We start from the raw sequence: 20,957 nt of genomic DNA on the forward strand, positions 1-20,957 counted from the left end.
CAAATTTGCTGGCATATTGAGTGCAGCACTTTTCACAGCATCATCTTTCAGGATTTGAAATAGCTCTACTGGAATTCCATCACCTCCACTAGCTTGTTCGTAGTGTTGCTTCCTAAGGCCCACTTGACTTCACATTCCAGGATGTCTGGCTCTAGGTGAGTGATCACACCATCGTGGTTATATGGGTCATGAGGATCTTTTTTGTATAGTTCTTCTGTGTATTCTTGCCACCTCTTCTTAATATCTTCTGCTTCTGTTAGGTCCATGCCATTTCTGTCCTTTATTGTGCCCATCTTTGTCTTGTGGGGGCTGTTAAAAGTCATGGACAAGGCCAATGATGTGTGTGGGTGACTCCGCCCTGCCTCGCCCAAGAGCCCCAGTTACCTGCTCTTCCCTTCTTACTCTCGCCCCAACCCACCTCTGCCTGAGTTTATTATGTAGTTATTAGCAATTGTGGATGACATGGTGTGAGTTTCCTTGCATTTTGAAATGTCTTCCAAAGTTACTTTGGCCTCCGTTGGTTGGCTGTGTTTGCGCCATTTACCCGTTTTCCAGATGCGGAAACCTAAGCCTTGAGACTCAGTCTGCATCGCTGGCCAGATACCCTGTCCCTCTCAGCCCTGATTTTATAAATATCCCCCTTCTGAGCATCCTTGGTGTCCTACAACACAGGGGGTTGGGGGCCATGGCTGAGAGGACACTCCCCACCAACACTCAGCTGCCCAGCTTGTGGCTTCTGCCTCCATCAGCCCCAGGCAGTAAAGGGAGGGAGAAGGGGGGTGATGAAAGTGGCCTTTGTGTCCCATGCCGGAAATCTCACAGCCAGGAAGAAAGGTGGGCAGGGTAGCAGGAGGCCTGTAGCGTGCACATGGGGCGTTGCTGATACAGAGCAAGTTCCTTTCCAGCCTTGGTCCACCTGTCAAGTGGGGAGGGAGCTTTCCTCACTCTGCTCTTTCACATCATAGCATGGGCTGCTGTCGGGGCCTGGGCTGGGCTTGGGCCCTGAGGGCACAGAGCAGATGGTCCCTAATGGAGCTCAGGATGTGTGTGGGGTGTGCCAGGGCAGGCCCAAAGCCCAGGTGGTGGTGTAGGGGAAACAGTTGGTCCATCAGTCTGATCCATCGCAGAGACTGATAGCCTCCCATTTCCTTGACTCCTGGCCAGAAATGCCCCAGGGGGTGGGGGAGACCCAGCCTGGATATGAAGCGTGAACCGCCCCCACTCCTTCTCCCCTGCAGGAGTTGCCTCTGTCAACCTGCAATCCAGCACCCCGCCCCTGCAGTTCTGATTGTAGCTGCTCTCACGCCTCTGTGATCAGAGTTGGGCTTCTTCACCTGTGTGGGGAGGCCCCCCGCTTTCATCTCTCCAAGCTGGCTCTGTGGAGCTGGGTCTGTGCCATCCTCTCAGGTGTGTAGGGGTTGAGGGGGTGGTTAAACTACTGGTGTGTTTCTGCCCTTTGCTGGGATGATTTCTTGTGACGCTGCAGAAGGTTGTAGGGTCCTGAGACATGGTTTCTCTTAGAAAAGTGGACCTCGTTTGTCCCACTTTGGGAAACTGTTACCTCAGCGAGGGTGGGAATTGCCTTCTGACCTTTTCCCACACCTGCCTCACCTTGGGAGGAAAGGGTAAAGGATCTCCAGAAAGTGATGGGTGCTGCCACAAGAGGCACACACCCATTGCACACCCAAATCCTTCTGTGTGCTTAGCCTCTCCCCAGACCTCCAGCCTTCGGCACCTAGGGTGGGCAGGATTGAATCTGGGCACTTGGGGAGCACCAGAGGCAGCTACCACTCCCACGACCATTAGCCCTTCCTCCTCGGTCCTCTGCTAGGTATATGGGGTAAAGGGGGAGGTCCAGGCTCTCTTCTTGGCCATGCTGGACTCCCGGGGGAGACATGACTCCAAGACAGCTCTTAAGGGTGACCCAAGCCCTGGTGTCGGGCAGGCAAGGGTTAAAAGGTATGGGCTGGCCCAGTCCCTGGCCAGGTAGGCTGGGCCATTACCTAGTGGGAGGTGGCCTAGGCATCTGCCACTGGGCTCACCACTTATTGCCACTACCAGCGGGAGCAGGGCCTTGTCGAAGCAACTTTTTTTTTGAGGTATCTGAGGCCACCCCACAGCACCTCTCTGACGGGTGAGCACCCAGGAGCAGTGGGGCCAGGGGCGAGGGGTGAGGGGAGAAGGGCATGGGTATGCTGAAGTTCCCTGCCAGAGAGAGTGAGGTTTGTGTGAGAGGCACAACCAGGAAGGAGGGCCTGGCTAAAGGGGCAAAGCCTAAAATGTCCAATTTCCTTTCCTGGCAAGAAGCCAGTTCCTTGCTGGAAGTGGATGAGGGGAAGGGACGAGGGAGAAGAGAAGCTGGCACCCTAATAGCAGAAGAGCGCCCCTTCTCCACTCCCTCCTACTTCCTGTCCCCTTTCCTCCATTGCCAGGGTAGCCCCTGCCCTCCTTCAACCCAGGGCTCAGCCCCCTAGGAAAGCGTAGACTAGGGTATTGAGAAACTGCCTCCCACACCTGTCTGCCCACCACCCCATCTGTCCCCCTAGAGGGGGCCCTGGGGGAACCTCTCGGGCAGTGTGGGGAACAGTGCAATACATCAGGAGTTGTTATTTGCTCCAGAGACGGCAGGATGTAGAAATGGGGGTCCCACTGAGGTGTTGGGGTGCCACCCAGGTGAGGTGTCTTGGTTGTAAACAGTCATTACAGCCAGGAATTTCTTTCTCGGCATTGGTGTCAGAAGGGCAGACCTGAAAAACCTGCTGGGCCCGCCGCCTCTGGGTGTGGGGGGGGGGGCCCTTTGCAGCTCTCACTGCAACCCATCCTCAGATAGGACAGGGACACAGGGTCACCAGTGGGGAGACCCAGGGGCTGGTTGGGAGTGTTTCGGGGAGGGAGCTGCTGGGATCCCCTCTTTCTCACCATCCTTGGGTGGGAACCAGGCTGCCCCAGGCCCCCAGGCCAGTGTGGAGAGGGTAGGCGAGTGGAGGCAGAGGCTTGGGAGCGGGTGTGAGAGTGTGGGGGTGTGGGGCGTTGACCTGTGTCTAACCTGCCTGATGACCCCATGACTCAGGCCCTAGCTATGTCCCTGAGGTCAGGCTGACAGGGTGTGGAGTTGGGGTTCCTGTCTGGACCCCGTGTGGACTTCCAGGATGCCACAAGCTTTACAAGCTCCCAGGGAAAGAAGGCTGAGGGAGACGGAAGGAAGATGAAGCAGCCCAGTGTGGGATGGAGGAGTGACCCTGGTGAATGGGCCCATTGGGGAGGAGTTGAGGCTCCTGTTGGGGTTAAGGAAGGTTTAGGGGAGCCTTCCTCAAACCCAAATGGGAGCTGAGGAAGAAGGAACCCCTGGAGCCAAGGAGCAGAGGAATCTAAGCTGGGACCTCAAGGAAAGCCTGCCATGCCAGGCAATGTCAGACCTTGGAAGGTGACTGCTGCCTGGAGGTGCAAAATAGCTTTAGGGACTGACCCCGCCCATGATTTTGAGGATTAGGAACCCCTGCTTTGTTGGAGGGGCATAGACCCCAAGAGGTGGGTGAGAGGACTGCTGAGAAACTGCTGGCACCCTATTAGCAGCTTGGCCATGTACTCCAAGATACACATACGGAAGGGGCTTGAACCCACCCCACCAAGGCTGCCTGGTCTTCTCCACACCTGGCCACCACGTAACGAAAAGCTGGGGATTGCAGAGCCAGGTAGAGATGGAACCTCTATAGCCTCAGGAGGTCCCCCCAGTCGCCTGCTGCCGAGGTCAGACCAGGTGGTGGGAGGTGATGTCACCTAGCTGCCCAGCTGGGGACTGAGCAGGCTGTGGGAGGGAGGGAGCAAACTCCAAAGGAAGGGATGAGGACAGGGCTGGCAACCAGCCAAGGCCAGCTCCATGGTCAACCAGGGTGTCTGGGGCAGAGAAGGAGGCAGTCGCTTGTTATCTGCAGCTGTGGACTTTGCCACTCCCAGTTCTGGCAGGGTGACTTCCCTATGCCTCTGCGGGACAGGCTGGCATGCTGGGTGGGGCTGGATGGGTCCTGAGGCCAAGTGAAAGCTTTTGCTGCTGCACCAGGGCCACAGGAGGGAGTTGGGACAAGGAGCTTGCAGTCATTCTTTTATTCACCCAGCAGACACTCCCTTGAGCACTTGCTGTGTGCCCGGAAGTATTCTGAATGCCAAAGTTACTGATAACATTTTCTGTTCTCATAAAGGTACAAGGGAGGCATAGTCTTGACATAGTGTGGGCCCACCTCTGGAAATCACACTGAAGCCCCAGAATATAAGAGAGAACCAGGGGCTGGAGTGGCCAGAGGGGAAAGTGCACTCCAGACAGCAGCCGCAGCCTGCGCAAAGGCCTGGAACCCTGATGGGCTGAGAGGTTATGAGGGATTTGTGAGGTTCAGCACCTCTGGGGAGGGAGAGTGTTGGACCAGAGGGTGGGCTGTCTACATCCTTAGCTGTAGGCAGATTATTTCATCTCTTTGTGTCTTACTCGTATCTCTAAAATGGAGGTAATAATGGTCACAGAAACTGCCATCGTAGGGTGGTTGTGAGGATTAAATGTGACATATAAGGTAACTGTTCCAGGCAGCCAGATGGTTAATAAAGGCCCACTGTTGTTCTAGTTGGTTGCATCTGTACTGTTAATTCTCCTTTCCCAGGCAAGACTCCTGACGGTGGCCCATGGGCCTCTGAGGAGGTGTTGTAAGTCCGCCCAGCTCCCCACTTGCTGTGCTCCCACTCAATGGGAAGGGAACCAAGGTACCCGGGCCTTGACATTGGCACAGATTCTGAGAGGGCAGGCCAAGCAGGTGGGTGGGGTCAGGGTCCTCCTTATTCACAGCTGGGGCACGGGCACCTGGGTAGGGGTGGAGGGTGGGGGCGCATGCTGGAAGATCCCCAGTGGCTCCCCTGCATCACTGCTAGGCCTTGTCCAGCCATCAGTCACGGCATCCTGACAGCTTCAGGATGGAAGTCAAAGGTCAGCTGATCAGCTCTCCCACCTTCAATGCCTCAGGTCGGTGTCTGGTTCCCCCTCCTGCTGCCTCCTCCCCTGCTCTGAGTTACCACTTGCCTGTGTGGGAGGGAGTGGGCCCTGGCCCCACAGCTGCTCCAGGATGCCCCCCACCCCCTGATCTTCACTCCTTCTGTGTCCAGCTGCCCTGTTTGGAGAGGCTGCCCCCCAGATGAAGTCAGAACGTCTACGGAGTCTGCTCGACCGGCAGCGGGCCCTGCAGGAGGCCCTGAGCCTGAAACTTCAGGAGCTGAGGAAAGTGTGTCTCCAGGAGGCGGTGAGGGCCTGAACCTAAGGGCGTCTGTGGTGGGAGGAGAGGGGTGAGGAGCAGGGACGAGGTAGGCAGACTGAGCTGCTTGTCTGAGCTGGAGATTCCCCAAAGCTCAGCTTGGATGTCTTCGAATACGGTAATATTTTACCACAATCCCTTATCAACAATTTGAAATCCGAAGAAGAAGAAGAAGAAGAAAAGCCTCAGAGACAAAAGAAGTTATTTCCCAAACATGGCAGTAAAACCTGACCAGAAGTGACATGGGCTGATTTATAGTTTTGATTCACCTCTCTCGCTGCGAATGTCCACACAGTTTGCCAGAAACGGTAATGCGGTTCAGAGCATGCAGCCCAGGCCCTGAAGCGAGTGTCATATAATATGTAGTATACAGACGGTGTCACCTTTATAAAAACTGTGAGATTCTGGATTCCAAAGCAGGCTTCCCTGCCTCCCATGCCCACTGGCCCTGGGCTTTGGGCCATGGAGGGGCTGAGAGTGTGCCACACACCCACCTGGTGGAGAATTAGGAAGAGGAAGAGAAATAACAAGTGTGGGCGCTGAGCAGGGCTGGGCTGCTAGTGGGACTTGTGTACCTTCGTGTCATGACTGCTTTGCCCCATCCCCCCAACTAACCCTTGGTAGTCTTCAATCCCTGACCCCACCCAGGAGCTGACTGGCCAGTTGCCTCCCGAGTGCCCACTGGAGCCTGGTGAACGACCCCAGTTGGTCCGCCGGCGCCCCCCTGCAGCCCGCGCCTACCCTCCACCGCACCCCAACGCAGCACACCAGTCCCTGTGCCCCACCGAGGTGAGCTGATGGGCACGCCGAGCAAGGCAGGGGTGGGACAGGATCCTGGAGGAAGCTGAGAGGGGCTTATGGCCAGGGAAAGGAGAGACTAAGGTGGGGAGGCTTCCCTGGTGGCTCAGAATCCACCTGCAATGTGGGAGACCTGGTTTCCATCCCTGGGTGGGGAAGATCCCCTGGAGAAGGGAACAGCTACCCACTCCAGTATTCTTGCCTGGAAAATCCCATGGACAGAGGAGCCTGGGGGGCTGTAGTCCATAGGGTCACAAAGAGTGGGACACGACTGAGCACCTTTCACTTTCACTCTCAAGGTGGGGAGGAAAGGACCCTAAGGGAGGTGGCTTCCAGGTCTGAGAGAAGATGCTGGTCCCTAACTGTCAGGATAAGCCTTTCCCCCTGCCCCAGGAAGATGAGCAAGTGCAGCTCTAATGCACACAGACCCTGCCCCCAGAGGAACAGTAGGTACCCCCAGGAGGGGCAGGCCCCGCCCCCAGCCTATCCAGGCTCTGACACCGCCTGGTCCTGGCGCCTGGCATTTCCATTTCCAACATCTGGTCCTGTCGCACCCTCTCGGGTGGGCCCCGCAGGAGCTGGCGCTTGAGGCCCTGGAGCGAGAGGTGTCTGTGCAACAGCAGATCGCCGCAGCTGCCCGCCGCCTGGCCTTGGCCCCCGAGCTCAGTGCTGAGCAGCGCCGGCGCCGGCGCCAAGTCCAGGCAGATGCCCTTCGGAGGTTGCACGAGCTGGAAGAGCAGCTTGGGGAAGTCCGGGCCCGCCTTGGCCTCTCGGGGCTCCCGCCATCCCAGCCCCTGCCCCTGTCCACTGGAGGAGCCGTTATCACTGCCCAGGGAGTCTGCCTGGGCACGCGCCTCGCTCAGCTCAGCCATGGTGAGCCAGGCCCTGTTATCCCACCGACGAGAGCGGGAAGGTGGGCACTGGCTAAGGGGCCTGGCAGGGGTGGAGCTGATGAGCAGCCAGTGAAGATTGGGGGAGGTAGGCAGGACTTAGGGGACCCTAGCTGTGAGAGGAATTGTAGACTGCTCCCAGGAAAGGGTGGGGACATTGGGAATAGGCCTCAGGCAAGTGAGGGACAGGGCCTTCCCTGGCGGGCCAGAGGTCCAGGCTCTGCACTTCCACTGCGGGGGGCACAGGTTTGATCTCTGGTACAAGAACTAAGATCCCTCATGCCACTCAGTGCAGCCCAACAACAACAACAAAAAAAGTGAGAGACTCAGCCCCTGGTGGTCTTGGATTTAGGTAAAGGTGGATTCTTGGGAAGTGTGCCAGGTGGGGAGGAGACGGTCCAGTGGTGTAAGGGAGTGGCACCCAGGCCTTGCATTGATAAGCCTGGGTCTCTCCTTTTCACCTGTAGAGGATGTGGTTCTGCACTCGGAGAGCAGCTCCCTCTCAGAGTCTGGGGCCAGCCACGATAATGGTGAGAACCCTTGTCCCCTAAATTCTCCCGTACTTTGATGCATCACCCCTGCCCTCCCTCTTCAGCTCCTCTTTAGCCACACCCCATCCTCTGGTGGAGCTCCCATCTTCTTCACTTCACCACCCTCTCCCCTGTCTCTCCCATCAGCCCCAGTTCCTGCCTGCCTCCCTTGGTTCCTCCTCTACCTGTCCTATCCCACTTAGCCCTCTGCACCTCCCTAGCCCCTGCCCTTGGCTTTGTCCACAACCCTCCCATTGAATCCCCCCTCTACCATTTTCTCCCTTCTGCTCAGAGGAGCCCCGTGGCTGCTTCCCTTTGGCTGAGCGCCCCTCACCGCCCAAGGCCTGGGACCAGCTGCGGGCAGTCTCTGGGGGCAGCCCTGAGCGGCGAACCCCATGGAAACCACCCCCATCGGATCTTTATGGGGATCTGAAGGGCCGGCGAAACTCTGTGGCCAGCCCCACCAGGTGAGGGTGAGCCCCTCCACTCCTTCCACACAGCCAGGAGTGGGGGCTGAGCCTGGGTGGGCAGGAGGACCTGCTGGGAGGTACGGTCTCTAACCTGGCCCCCACCCCCACCCTGGGCCCACATGTCTCTATCTAGCCCTACACGCTCACTGCCCAGGAGTGCCTCCAGTTTTGAGGGGCGAAGTGTGCCTGCTACTCCCGTCCTCACCCGGGGCGCTGGCCCCCAGCTCTGCAAGTAAGTGGACTCTAAGGGTGAGTTTGAGGACCAGAGGAGGGAACTGGTAGTTCTAACAGGGGGTACTGGGGAGAGTATTTGGATTCCAAGAGTGTAGGACATGAAAGACTGGGCTTTGAATCCATCAGTTTTATTCTGATTTTCTGTGTAGGTTGTATGAAAAAGCAAGAAATTTATGCTTCAGAACTTTTGTTCATAATGCATCCTATTACATGATAAAGAAATATAGGTAAAATATCTTTTGGAATATGCCATATATAATGTATGTGTAACATCACATTATAAATAAATTTTTTAATTGACCAAAAAAAAAGAAAAGAAAGGCTGAGCTTTGAAAGTTGAATAGGCATTGTCTTGGTGCTATATGAGCACCCCCAGCCAACCCCCGCCTTGGAGAAAGAGGGTGGGGATTTGGGGCAGAAGCGTTGAAGTTTGAGTATGGGCTTTTCTGTGCATTTTGGGCAAGTCATTTCCCTTCTCTGAATCTTGGTGTCCTCATTTGTAAAACAGGCATATCAATATCTGTCTCTGGAAGAGGCTGTAGGCATAAATGAGTTCTGGTTAACATGTGCTGCATACCTACCATCTGCTAGGAATCAGTCCTTTACTTGGTATCAAACTCATTTAGTTATCACAACATCCCTATGAGGTAGATGCCATTATTCTCATTTTAGAGATAAGAAACCCAAGACACAGGTTAACTAACTTGTTGGTAAACCAAAGACCTGGTATTTGAACCCAGACAAATTTGACTCAAGAGTCCATGCTTTTAACCATGGTAGTCTCCTAGTCCTTGAACAAATAGGTACTTAGCAAGTGCCTACTTTTTCCAGGCTGTGAACGAAAGTCTCCATCCTTGTGAAGCTTGCATTCTATGAATAGTGTCCTCCCCTGCTACCATTTCCTCTGGAGTCCCTTGCTTCCATCTCCCTCGGAGCTTAACAGCCCCAGGCACCCCATACATTTTCAACCCCTCTGCTCTCCAGTCCTGGCTAGGGCCTCTGCTGCTCTTAATGTGCCACTCTGTAACGCCTTTACACCCCATTTCTAGTCCAGGGCCCATTTTGGAGTGTGAAAATGAAGGCCCAGAGAGAGGCGTGTGTTGGGGGAGGGGTAGTGGAGCGTACTTATCCCATCTGCCTGATATTTCTGACCCTTCTCCCATCACCCCCACCTCTGTGCCCGTAGACCCGAAGGCCTCCATTCTCGCCAGTGGTCTAGCAGCCAGGACTCCCAGATGGGCTTCCCACGGGTGGACCCTGTCTCCGACCGCACCTCCCTCTTCGCAGCTCGCACCCGCCGCAGCAATAGCTCCGAGGCCCTGCTGGTGGACCGGGCAGCGGGTGGGGGAGCTGGGTCCCCGCCCGCACCTCTGGTTCCCCCTGCCACCGGTCCCCCAGTCTGCAAGAGCAGTGAGGTGCTATATGAGCGCCCCCAGCCAACCCCTGCCTTCTCCTCCCGCACAGCTGGCCTCCCAGACCCTCCCCGGGCTGCCCGGCCCAGCTCAGCCGCGCCGGCCTCCCGTGGGCCCCCCTGGCTCCCACCCGTGTGTGGGGACTTCCTCTTGGACTATTCCCTGGACCGGGGCCTGCCCCGTGGGGGCGGCGGGACAGGCTGGGGGGAGCTGTTGCCGGCAGCTGAGGTTCCAGGACCCCTCTCCCGCCGGGATGGGCTCGTTGCCATGCTCCCAGGCCCACCGCCTGTGTATGCAGCTGATGGCAGCAGCCCCCTCCTCCGCAGCAAGGACCCCCATAGCCGTGCCCCCCGCACCAAGCCCTGTGGTCTGCCCCTGGAGGCCGCCGAGGGCCTGGAGGCGCATCCCAACCCTCTGCTGTGGATGCCCCCATCCGCCCGTATCCCCCCGGCCGGTGAGCGCAGCGGCCACAAGAACCTTGCCCTGGAGGGGCTGCGGGACTGGTACATCCGGAACTCGGGACTGGCTTCGGGGCCCCAGCGCCGGCCTGGGCTCCCCCACATGGGCCCACAACACCCGCCCTTCCTTCATGCCCGCTGCTATGAGGTGGGCCAGGCACTGTACGGGGCCCCCAGCCAGGCGCCGCTCCCACACTCGAGGAGTTTCACGGCGCCCCCTGTCTCCGGCAGGTATGGGGGGTGTTTTTACTGATGGGTAGGGGTCTCTTGAGGCAGATGGCAAAGGTGTCCAGGCCAAGGAGCATCTAGTCATGGTAGCTAATGACAGGGACCACGAAAGAAGTAGCTTCAGCCTTGGCCTGTGGTCCCTGGGCTCTGCCTGACCCGCATTAATTCGTGGGGCCTTGGCAGAGGGGTATCTTGGGCCCCGGTAGCAGCAGTTCTTCACCGAACTATTCAAGTTGTAATAGTTGAACAGCCAGTGCATGTCAGCTAAAAATGAGCCTTGAAACTAGGGTGCTGGGAGGAAGGGCTGTCCTGTGCCCCTCGCCTTTCTCTTCCTCTTTTCACCGTGCCCCGCACCTGCGAGCCTAAAGGTACTCTCCTGTGCCTGTTTCCACCTCTTTAACGAGCCTCTTTTCCTCTTTCTGTGTCTTGTCCGTCTTTCCCTCTGTCCTGTCTTCCCACCCTGTCTTCTGGATTCCTGCTACCCCTTCTAAAGATACTACGCGGACTTCCTGTACCCCCCGGAGCTGAGCGCTCGTTTAAGTGACCTGACGCTAGAGGGGGAGCAGTCCTCCGGTTCTGACCCCCAGACCCCGGGAACACTGGTCTGACCCCTTCTGACATGTCCCTTATTGGCCTGGGCAAGACTCCAGTTTGGGGAGCGCACAGCTGACCTCGCTGAGCCCTGGGATAGGGTTGCTGTCACTCCTGGTGGTGGGCACCAACCTGATCATCCAAGGCCCCTGGCTCCCCGTGGGCCCGTAAAGGTGTCTGACACCCTGCATCTCCTTTCATGCTGTGCTGGGGACTGGGGGCCTTCTGCCAGCTTACAAGAGAGGAGGTGATGTAATGGAGACTCTAAGCCCCTTCCTCCATTTCTGTTTACAGTTGTGATTTAGGTATTCACTGTCCTCCCCCAACACTAGACATTTTATAAAAAGGGAAACTGTGATCTCATCCTGGTTGGGTTCATTCCTGTCCCTGTGCCCAGCCTGCTCCATTCAGGAACCCCCTCCACATAATGGACCAGATAGGGTCTTGGGGCCCAATTTAGGGCAGTCAGGAGACTGATGTGAACAGAACTCCCTGCCATCCATCCACTGGGACAATTTTTTCTTGGCAGAGGTGCCCACATTTGGAAGGAATGAAGTCTCTGCCCACATGTGGAAGGACTGAAGTCTGGGTGGGAGGCTTGGGTTCATTTTCCCTTCCCCAGGGGTGCCTGAAGGTGCCCCAGACCCTCTGTCTGTGCCCGCTGCCTCTGCCCACAGAATCAGATGGCTCAGCCTTTGGTGGCAGCCTCTGCCCTCTTCCCAATCAGGAAGCCCCACAGGAGGACCAAAGGGCAGAGCCATTGGGTGTTTTGTGTCCTGGAATGCTGCGGTGGTGGAACCTAGCATCTGGTAGATGCCAATGAAATCAAGTGACGTCTTGCCACTGGCTCCATCACATCTTCTTGGCTTTCCTTCCATCCACTTTTTAAAAAAAAATCCACACAAGCTGTGTTTTCTATGATACCTTTCTGTGACTTTCTGAAGCTGGGGGTTCCTCTACCCCCTTTACCTGGTGTGAAAACTTTTCTTTTTGTACCAATGGATCTGGACCCAAAACACTACCACATTGGAAGGGGATTTCTATAATAAATGTGTAAACTGAACCCATGTATTGCTTCCCTATCTGCCTTGCCTTGGGGGCCCACATCTTTACCTAAGATGACATTTTAACAAGAAAAAAAATATATATAGCACTGTGGAAACAGCCTTTGATAATGTAATCTGCTTTGGTTTTACTTGCTTTGTGATGTGGGGCAACTTCTTCGCCTGTCCATGCCCAGATTCCTAGGCAAGAGCCCTTAGAGATACAAATGACGGCAGCAAACACTCCTTGCCCTTAACTCCCTGTGTGTTAATGCCACTGGAGTGATTCCCTGGTGGAACAGTGGTTAGAACCCTGCACTTTCACTGTTGGAGGGCCAAGTTCAACCCCTGGTCAGGGAATTAAGATCCCACAAGCTGCTGAGCACTGAAAAAAAAAAAAAAACCGCCACTCCAGAGGTAATAGATTTGAGAAAGGAACTGAAAGCTAGTCTTTTCAGCTCACATATGTGACAGACTCAGTCAGAAAAGTCTCCAGCAGAATTGAAAAGCAGGTCACTTCTGGCCATTGAAACACACAGACTACCCAAGAGGCCCAAATTGACTTGAGCAGTGCAACAGCCTTTATTGTTGCAGCAATACTGCTATATATGCCCCATTCTTGGTCAGGGCTACCCCCACCCCACCCCACCCCACAGTCCTTGTCACTGTGGAATTTTTTGGGAAAGTGGCAGAACTCCTAAGCAGAGCTGGAGGGAGGCAAGTGGGACTGGTGAGTGCTGGGGTCACCTGGGACCAAGGGTTCAATGGGGTCAGGATACCTGAATCCTCTACCCTGATGGGGGCTGAGAACACTTGGATCCTGGGTTCAAAGCTGGGGTGGGGTCTGGAAAAGCCTTGGTTCAGGGTTCAGGATTTGAGAATGCCTTGGTCCCAGACCCCAGCTTTGGGACTGAGCATGGAGGATAGATGGGTCCCAGATTGGGGTTGGGGGTGTGGGCCTAGAGTTTGAGGTTGGCTATGGATGCTCTGGTCTCCAACTCTCAGTTTTGGGCTGGATATGTCTCTGGGTCCAAGTTCAGGGCTGGGAAGACTGGTTTCCTAAAATGGGGGGTGGGGTGGGTATAAGGGAATATCTCAGTTTGGGATCTGGGGAAAGGGTTGCAGTTGTCTTTTGAACTGGGTGGGAGGATCCTATTTTAAGGGTTGGGCAAGGGCTCTGGGTTCGGGCCGGGGTGGGGATGGCATTCTCCACGCCTTTGGGTACAGATCCTAGGCCCCTAGGATCCAGCCTCCTGCTCTTGTCCCAGCGCCTCCAGTAGCAGCCCCATTGGTGTCCGCTTGAGACCAATGCTCTCGATCTTGTTCTCAATCTTGTTCTTGAGGTTGCGCAGGCGCAGTGACGCATGCACCAGGATCACTGTGGGCAATACCGAGAGTTAGTGGTGTCAGTGGGATGGGACATCTGCCTTTAGCTAATGGGGGGGCCACAGAAAGGAACTCGAACACTGGCAGACCAACGGAATGGTCGGTAGCCAGGTCGCCTCCAAACCCTGCTAATATGGCGGAGTAATACGTTTCACAACAGGGGCGTGGCCAGAAGGGTGCACAGCAATGGGGACGTGGCTGGCGGAAGGCACTTCATATCCGCAGTGACGCCCAGAAAGGCGGGTAGTAAGAGGGGCGTTCCCAGAGAGGGGCTCAAAGCCAGGGAAGGCGCTTTGTAAGGGAGGGGTGTGGCCTTGTCCGCCGGGTATCCCAGCCCCCTCTCAGCCCAGGAACCGGGGTAGGGCGGGCCTGGCGCTGTTCGCGAGCGCTGGCTGTCTTTCCGGTTATCTCAGGGTAGTGAAGACTCACGAAGCACTGGCCCGGCGATGCTGAGCAGGAAGGTGCCAGCGCCGCCCGCGGCCCAGAGAACGAGGAAGCCGACGGCAAGCACTGCGGCCAGGCAGGCGGCTGGGTGGCTGCGACGGCAGCGGCGCACGGCGGCTCGATTCTCAGCCGCGCACACCAGCATGCCAAGGGCCACCGCCACTACCAGCGCGCTTAGAAGCGTGTGCAGCGGGCGCACGTACCTGTGGGGACAATGGAACTAAGCTAGCCCCCGGGCAGGCGGGGAGAGGGCTTCCCAGACCACCGTCCACCAAAGCCTGGATGGGCCCCAAGAGCTTTGGTTTGTTCCCACCTCTACCCCTGCTCTGGATCCTTCCGCTCAGCAAATACTCCCGCCAGCCCTGTTCCCACTTCTGGGAGCCCTGGGCTCCCCTGTGGATCCTTTTTTTTTTTTTTTTCAATCAATCCTACAGTCCCATATTCCTGCAGCCTTTCCCTGGTTTTTCCTTCTGACTCTGCCCCCCCGCAGAACCTACTCCAGCCGCAACTCCCCATTCCAAGCCTGACCCCAAACCCACTCTTTGCAAAGGCCCAGCCCTTGCAAATTCCTCTTCCAGTCCTCTTTCCATACATTTCCCACTCCCCAAGCCCAGAGTCCCTTCCAGACTTCCTTTCCTTGAAATTCCCCCTCCAGGCTCCCATTTCCTACAGATTCGTCCCTCCATCATTGCTAGAACCCCTTCCAGGCTTTCAGTACCACTCTTAACTTCCAATCCTGACCAAGTCCTTCCTCTGGGTTCTCCATCTGTCCCTCGTCTCAGGCCTTCCATCCTGGGGTCCTTCCTCATAACTCAAGTTTCCCAACTAGTACCTGCTCCTGGAGCATTCCAATTATAGCCAGGTTCCAAGTCCAGATCCTCCACAAGTCCACTCTTCAACTTGACCAAGTCCAGCCCCTGTCTCTGCAGTAAATTGTTCAAGGCCACCTAAAGCTGGTCCCATCACCCCTCAGGCAGTCATGTCCCAATTTCAGGCCCTCCTTATCTTCAGATCCACACTTAACCCTACCCCCGCAGGACCTATTCCAGCCGACCCTCCCATCCCAACCTGTCCCTAAACCTTTGCAAAGGCCCAGCCCTCTTCGAGGGCTTCTGTCACCCAGTTTGCCCCTCAGTTCCTCATACTACTGAATTTGCCCTTCAAGGTCTTGCATCCCTCTAAAAATCCAGCGGGCCCACCCTCCATGCCAGTGGGCATCCCCAGCCAACCGGCGCCTCCCTCCCTCCCTCCCTCACCCGGCCAAAGCGAGACCAAAGCCGAAGCAGATAAGGTAGTTGGTTTGGTAGTAGAGGAGGTTGTTGATGACGCGGTGGCACCATCGCTGTGGGTCGCAAGGATCCGGGGCCACCAGACGCGCCGACCCCAAAACGAAGTCGTCCAAGGCGCGTAGCGGTGGCAGCCGCACCTCCGACATCCTGCCTGTCGATGTAGCTGGACCAGAGAAGCGGTCGGACTACAACACCCGTACCACCCCGCGCCAACACAAAGCACACCGGGAAATGAAGTCTGGACCCTGCAGCCAATACCCGGACGACCCAGTGACTGCGCATGTGCACCGATGCACGTGACCGGAAGTACAGGCAACAAACCAGAACTGTATGGTAGCGGGGGCTGCCGGGAAATTAAGTCTTCGCCATGGGGCGAGACATTCCCATCCACCCCCACGCGGGGGCGCCACAGGGCCGGTTGTGGGAGATGCTGGCTGTTCTGGCACCCAGTAGCCAGACCTTAAAGAACACGCAGAGACTGTCAGAAGGACCTGAGCAAGATCCCACTTCCTTCCCATCAAGGTCCAAGAGGGTCACACCTTCCAGGAAACTCCTGCAGGGCCTTTTCAGCCTCATCTTCTCTAGGCCCCACTCCCAAGGTCCAGTCATAAATACTATTAAGGGCCTTTTATTATTTATATTCATCACATCAGAGTCTCTTTCTGGGAAGTTTTTAAAAAATCCCTACGGGTTGGATTAGGGCACCCACTCTGGGTCCTTAGCAGTTTTCTTCAGGCTGGGAGCTCCAGGGGGTCCACTGTCTCCCTGAGTCCCTGGCTTGGCCCTGCAGGCACACCCACACAGTCATCAGGAAGTGCTTGGGGCAAAGTGGGCACCCCCTTAAGAATGCAAAGTGGGCACCGGCTCCATTAATGCTTCCTGGGTGGCGGCTTCCACAGCACTCCCACCCCCACACAGCCTTTGCAATCTGCCACTGAAGGTCCCTAGCACAACACACAGGGTCCTTAAAAGTCATCATCATCACAGATGTCAAGGTACACATCGAAAGCCTCTCGGTTGCAGTTTCCATCGGGAGTGAAGACATATTTGTGGAAGGTCCCATCTACACAGATGGCTGGAAGAGAGGGGAGGATTGGAAAAGGTTAGAGGCTGCCAAAGCCACACTCTAATCCTCTCAGGTGTCCCATAGCCTAGGGTCTACCTCCAGGCCTTTGCCCACATCTCTTCTGGGTTGGGAAGATCCCTGGAGAAGGAAATGGCAACCCACTCCAGTATTCTTGCCTGGAAAATCCCATGGACAGAGGAGCCTGGCAGGCTACAGTCCATGGCGTTGCAGAGTTGGACACGACTGAGCGACTTCACTTCACTTCACTGATGATGGAAGTGACCCATCCATTTTGCTCCCTCAGGCCTCCCATGACCTAAAATTCTTTCAGGTCCAATTTGCAGGCCTCTGCCCATGCAGTACCCCCAATCAAGGGCTATTCCTACTCACCAATGACAGAGTTGACATTCTTGGAAGTATTTCGACCAAAAGCACAGATGCAGGCTGACTCAGCAGGCACGGTGAAGCTCGCCAGGCTCCACTGAGAGTCCACGTACTGCCCAATCATAGGCCCCACCTTGCCCACGCGAGCCAGCCTGTAGGCAATACTGGCTAAGCTCAGGTGTGGTATATGTGCAGGGGGATGATGGGGGTAAGGCAGGGTAGGGCAGGAGGTACTCACGCAGAACGGCGGTTGAGGCGGGTATCCTTGAGAGCAAAGATATGGACTGTGCCCTTATCACTGGATGCACACAGGAAGGAGGAATCATGGCTAAAGTTGATGCTGAAAGACAGACCAGCAGTGATGCCCACATGTCATGCTGGGCATAGGGTCAAGAGCCCACCACCCAGCCCTGTGCTTACCAGTAGAGGGTGGCAGGATCGGTGCCTCGACGCAGTTCCACCAGTTTCTCCTTGGACTGTGTATCAAAAAGGCGAATAAGTGTGCCCTTCTGAGAGGCCGAGGCCACTACCGTGCCTGGCTGGTTCAGAGACACACAGGCCACATCGCTCTGATGTGCATTGATGGTAAACGGAGCAGAGGAAGTGCCAGGCTTTGTGCTTGCCAGGTCCTATGGTAGAAGGAGCAGTTCAGGCTTAGAGCAGGTAGTAAGGAGGTCAGTGGCCAAGAGTCCACAGGGACAGCCAGCCCACCTACCCATCCCTGCCCCCTGGACAGCTTACCACAAGTTGTAGGCTCCCGCATTTGTGTCCTGGGAACACTAGCAGCTGTTTCTCCAGGCTGGGGCAGAGGTCACAGAGCCCTAAGGTGCGAGGGGGGGTGGGCTGGTAAAGAGGACGATGGGGCCAGGCAGGGTCTCAGATGGACAGAGCTGGATAAAGGCTGGACTTCAACCTTCTACGATACATGTTACCCACAGAACCCACAGGGGGCTTGTCCTCAGCTGTGCTCCCCACCATCAAGGCAGATTCTCCGCCTCCCAATGCATTTGTGGCAGTTCCAGGAGGCCCAGGAATCCCTGGCATACCTGCAAATGTCCTTACTGAGCCTTTTTGCTCTGTGATCTCAGATAGCCAGGGGTGGGACAGGGCCAAGAGTGGAGAGAGAGAACTGGCTAAGGGATGGGAAAATGGATACACTGGGAGTCTCAGCCCATCAGAGCATCTCTATGCAGACTTTCTTCCTGCCTCTCTTTCCCAGTTCCTTTCTGCACGTCCCTCTTCCCCATCCACTACCTCCTACCATTACATCTGCATCTCAGGGTCCTCTCACCCTTGGGGTTGTCCCGGGTGTCAAATTCAAACAGCTTTCGGGGATTGTCAGGGAAGGAGTACACATAGATGCGGTTCTTCAGCACAATCACGATTCTGTGGGCATCACACAACACAGGATGGTCATGAGAGAGGGCAGGGTACCCATGCAGGATGAACCCTCTTGCCTGCTGGGGGGACTTCCTACCTCCCCCACCCCCAGTCCACCTCAGGCTCACTTGTCATGGCGCATGCGCACAGCCAGCACTGGCTTGGTGAAGGTGAACTCCAGCACCAGCTTGTCCTTGGAGTCCTTGCCCTCCCGGGCATCGTCCCAGATCAGCACTGCTTGGCAGGTGGGTGTGTTGTCGGGGCCAACGTGTAGGGTGAGGGGCAGCCCTGGTGACACAAGACCTACCCCTACTCCCCATGGGACCTCAACCCACTTGCTTAACCTTTTGCTAGCACCCCATGTGATCCTCACACAGCATGACTACTTGTGATTCCTCAGGAGACAGGTTCTAGAACTGTTATACTCATTTACAGATGAGGAAGCTGAGGCTCAAAGGGGTTGGCTATCTGGCCAAGGACCTCACAACCCATCAGCAACCAAGCAGAGACTCATGTCCAGCCTGGAACTTCCCATCGGTAACCATTTCTGCCTCCAGGGTCCCAGTCCATACACCCCCAGAAGACTTCTGTGAGGAATCCTAGAGCTTCTCTTGCCATGCCCCAGTGGGATAAACAAAAGCCCTTAAAACAAGATGGTGCTTGAGACTCAAAGCAAGAGGGCAATGGGGAGACTGCCCCAAGATTTTAAAACCTATTGATTGTGTGACCTTGGATAAATCACTTAATCTCTCTGGGCCTCAGTTTCTTCATCTGTAAAATGGGAATAATGATACTTCCTATCACACATAGTTATTATGAGTATTAAATGAGTTAATACATGTAAAGTGGTTAGGACAGCACCAGGATCACAGCAAGCGCTCTATAGGTAAGGACATGTCATACAGGAGGCATTCAACAAGTGTTTGTTAAATGAAGACAAAACACCAAGCTTCTCAAGCAATGAGATCCAGGACTTGTAAGCCTCACTGTGTGACTCTGAGTTATTCTTCATTTGCCAGTGCCTCTGGGAGGCCAGGATTCTAGGGAATCTGGGCCAAGGGTGGGATGGGATGAGGACACTTACCTGAGATCTCTGAGAACTTGGGGCTGCTACCACCGCCCACCAGGGCCAGCAGGTTGGAGCGGTGCAGCATTTCCACCAGGCCCATGCTGCCCACCTGCTCATGGTCTGGACAAGGACCAGGGTGTCAGTAGGGGTGGGTGCCAATGCCCAACCCATCCCTTCTGCCCATTGAACCTCCCCCACCGACAGCTCACCCAGATGCCCCTTCTCCATCAATGGCTCCACGTTGTAGATGCGCACACCTGTCTCCATAGCACAGCAAAAGCAGCCTGGGGATGGGAGGAATCCGGGCTGCCTCAAAGGATGCCCAAGTAGGAAGCTAGGGGCTTAACATCCACCTGTGGCCATTCTCTCCCTCCCCACGCTCCCAAAAGGGCATAGGCACAAGCCTCTCTCACTCTGGTCTTGGTTGAAACGCAGACTGGTCACGCCTCGAAGTGGCTGCTGAGTCATGGTCCAGGATTACTTCCCTGGACACAAATGGGGGTAGGGTTGGGAAGAGTCCTTTGGTCTGTTCTCTGAGTCCTAGAACTCCTGTCCTCAACTGATTACTTCCTCCTCCTTCCACTCTGCTACCTAACCCCAGCAGTATTGCAGAGAAGACAAAATCAGGGGGAGAATCCTAGGGTCTCCAGTCTAAGCTCCCAAGACCCCAAGGAGCATGGCCAGGAACGTTCCCATCTTCTCACACTTGGTTGACCCCAACTCTGTGCGTCTACCCCGACCTCGACCACCCCTGCCCCTCCTCCTTACTCCCTGGCCCTGACTGTTTCTCAGGAAATAATGAGGTAGGAGGTATTTCAGTGAAGTCTCCTCTTTACCCTCAGCCAATCCTGACCTTAGTGCCCAACATGGCCTGGAACCACCCCATACCCACTTCTCTTCTTACACCTGGACCTAGCACCTAAGTCTGCCTGTCAATAAATGGGAAAGGGAGCTCAAGCACCCACCTCCTGCACCTCCCCGACCTGGCCCTGAAACCTGCTATAGTTGGTTCACCATTCTGAGGAGCTCTCCTTCCATGTCCTTCTACTCCAACCTATTCTATCACTCCTGGGCTCTCACACCTTCCCTCCTCACAGGCTTCCCGAAATACCTTCAGGATCCCATTCCTACCTCCAGACAACCCCTCTCATGACATGCTAACTTCTGCCTGACCATGGACAACCTGGACCTTCCCCCAGATCCCTGTATGCCCTAAAGACCCTTCTTCAGAATTCCCTTACCACTCAGATGCCCCACCCCTGGGACATACCCTTGCATGTGTTCAGCTATCCCTGACTTTGACATGGGTTGGCTGGGACCTACCCTCAGGAATTGCATACCCACTAAGATCCCTCCTCCAGACTCCCTATCCTCTCCCCAAGACCCTTTCCCAGGGGACCCTACTGCCTCAAGACCCTTGCTTAGGACACAGACATTCCAAAACTCCGACCTGGGACTTCTCAATCCCCCCAGCAAGATGCCTGCCCCAGATTCCCCTAATATTCTTGCCCTAGAGTCCTCATACTCCCTTTAAACACCCATCTTCCCCAAATCTTTGCCCAGGCACACCCTCTTCCCACCCTTCAAATGTCCCCCTCACCTGTCTGCACCACCTCCACTGGACTGCCTTCACCTCCCCTCCCCACAAAGACCCATTCGTTGGAGATTCCCCCACCCAAGAACCCTGCCCAGGGATTCCTCACACATAGCTCTCCCACCCCTTACGTCCAAGACCACCCTCATACTCCTCCCAATGCCAGCACCTACTTAAGATGCTTGTCCTAGATACCTTCCATCAACCAAAACTCCTGCTCAAAAGACCCCTTTGTCCCCTAGACCGCAACCAATTTGGGGACCATGCCCCAGATCCTTGCTTCTGCACTGACCTGACCTCTGTGCGTCCCCGATCCCAGCTCCAGTTCTCGGTGCCGCCAGCGGCACGGCTTTCTCACCTCCCGGGCCTTGACGCCCTGCTCCGGTGTTTACATCAGGCCTCA

At 55.8% G+C, this 20,957-nt stretch overlaps 3 protein-coding genes across 9 annotated transcripts; 1 reads left to right on the top strand and 2 right to left on the bottom strand.

Annotated features, from left to right (window-relative positions):
* Nucleotides 1-1,321: 1,321 nt before the first annotated feature.
* CCDC120 (coiled-coil domain containing 120) lies at nucleotides 1,322-11,966 on the top strand. 5 transcript variants are annotated; one of them, XM_040265947.1, is made up of 11 exons: nucleotides 1,322-1,407; nucleotides 4,647-4,796; nucleotides 4,912-5,002; nucleotides 5,143-5,276; nucleotides 5,937-6,077; nucleotides 6,662-6,959; nucleotides 7,444-7,506; nucleotides 7,799-7,973; nucleotides 8,110-8,208; nucleotides 9,397-10,311; nucleotides 10,802-11,966. In XM_040265947.1, exons 3-11 carry the CDS (start codon nucleotides 4,954-4,956, stop codon nucleotides 10,914-10,916), a joined length of 1,989 nt encoding a protein of 662 aa, XP_040121881.1. In that variant the 5' UTR covers nucleotides 1,322-1,407; nucleotides 4,647-4,796; nucleotides 4,912-4,953; the 3' UTR covers nucleotides 10,917-11,966. The 5 variants fall into 5 exon arrangements, with proteins under 5 accessions (XP_040121881.1, XP_040121880.1, XP_040121879.1 ...); XM_040265946.1 differs by lacking the exon at nucleotides 1,322-1,407 and adding an exon at nucleotides 1,424-2,134; XM_040265945.1 differs by lacking the exon at nucleotides 1,322-1,407 and adding an exon at nucleotides 1,424-2,134 and having other exon boundaries at nucleotides 4,647-4,746.
* A 534-nt stretch (nucleotides 11,967-12,500) lies between these two features.
* Nucleotides 12,501-15,595, bottom strand: PRAF2 (PRA1 domain family member 2). Its single transcript, XM_040265952.1, has 3 exons — nucleotides 15,029-15,595; nucleotides 13,758-13,975; nucleotides 12,501-13,320 (listed from the first exon to the last, which is right to left on the bottom strand). Exons 1-3 carry the CDS (start codon nucleotides 15,205-15,207, stop codon nucleotides 13,181-13,183), a joined length of 537 nt encoding a protein of 178 aa, XP_040121886.1. The 5' UTR covers nucleotides 15,208-15,595; the 3' UTR covers nucleotides 12,501-13,180.
* A 78-nt stretch (nucleotides 15,596-15,673) lies between these two features.
* Nucleotides 15,674-20,957, bottom strand: WDR45 (WD repeat domain 45). Of its 3 annotated transcripts, none has more exons than XM_040265951.1 (11): nucleotides 20,847-20,957; nucleotides 19,374-19,445; nucleotides 19,170-19,244; nucleotides 18,976-19,080; nucleotides 18,020-18,125; nucleotides 17,803-17,897; nucleotides 17,253-17,332; nucleotides 16,932-17,140; nucleotides 16,750-16,851; nucleotides 16,518-16,663; nucleotides 15,674-16,136 (listed from the first exon to the last, which is right to left on the bottom strand). In XM_040265951.1, exons 2-11 carry the CDS (start codon nucleotides 19,426-19,428, stop codon nucleotides 16,027-16,029), a joined length of 1,083 nt encoding a protein of 360 aa, XP_040121885.1. In that variant the 5' UTR covers nucleotides 19,429-19,445; nucleotides 20,847-20,957; the 3' UTR covers nucleotides 15,674-16,026. The 3 variants fall into 3 exon arrangements, with proteins under 3 accessions (XP_040121885.1, XP_040121883.1, XP_040121884.1); XM_040265949.1 differs by having other exon boundaries at nucleotides 18,020-18,200; nucleotides 20,847-20,951; XM_040265950.1 differs by having other exon boundaries at nucleotides 18,020-18,194; nucleotides 20,847-20,944.

The sequence above is a fragment of the Oryx dammah genome, unplaced genomic scaffold, assembly GCF_014754425.2.
Source record: "Oryx dammah isolate SB20612 unplaced genomic scaffold, SCBI_Odam_1.1 HiC_scaffold_23, whole genome shotgun sequence".
Lineage (NCBI taxonomy): Eukaryota > Metazoa > Chordata > Mammalia > Artiodactyla > Bovidae > Oryx > Oryx dammah.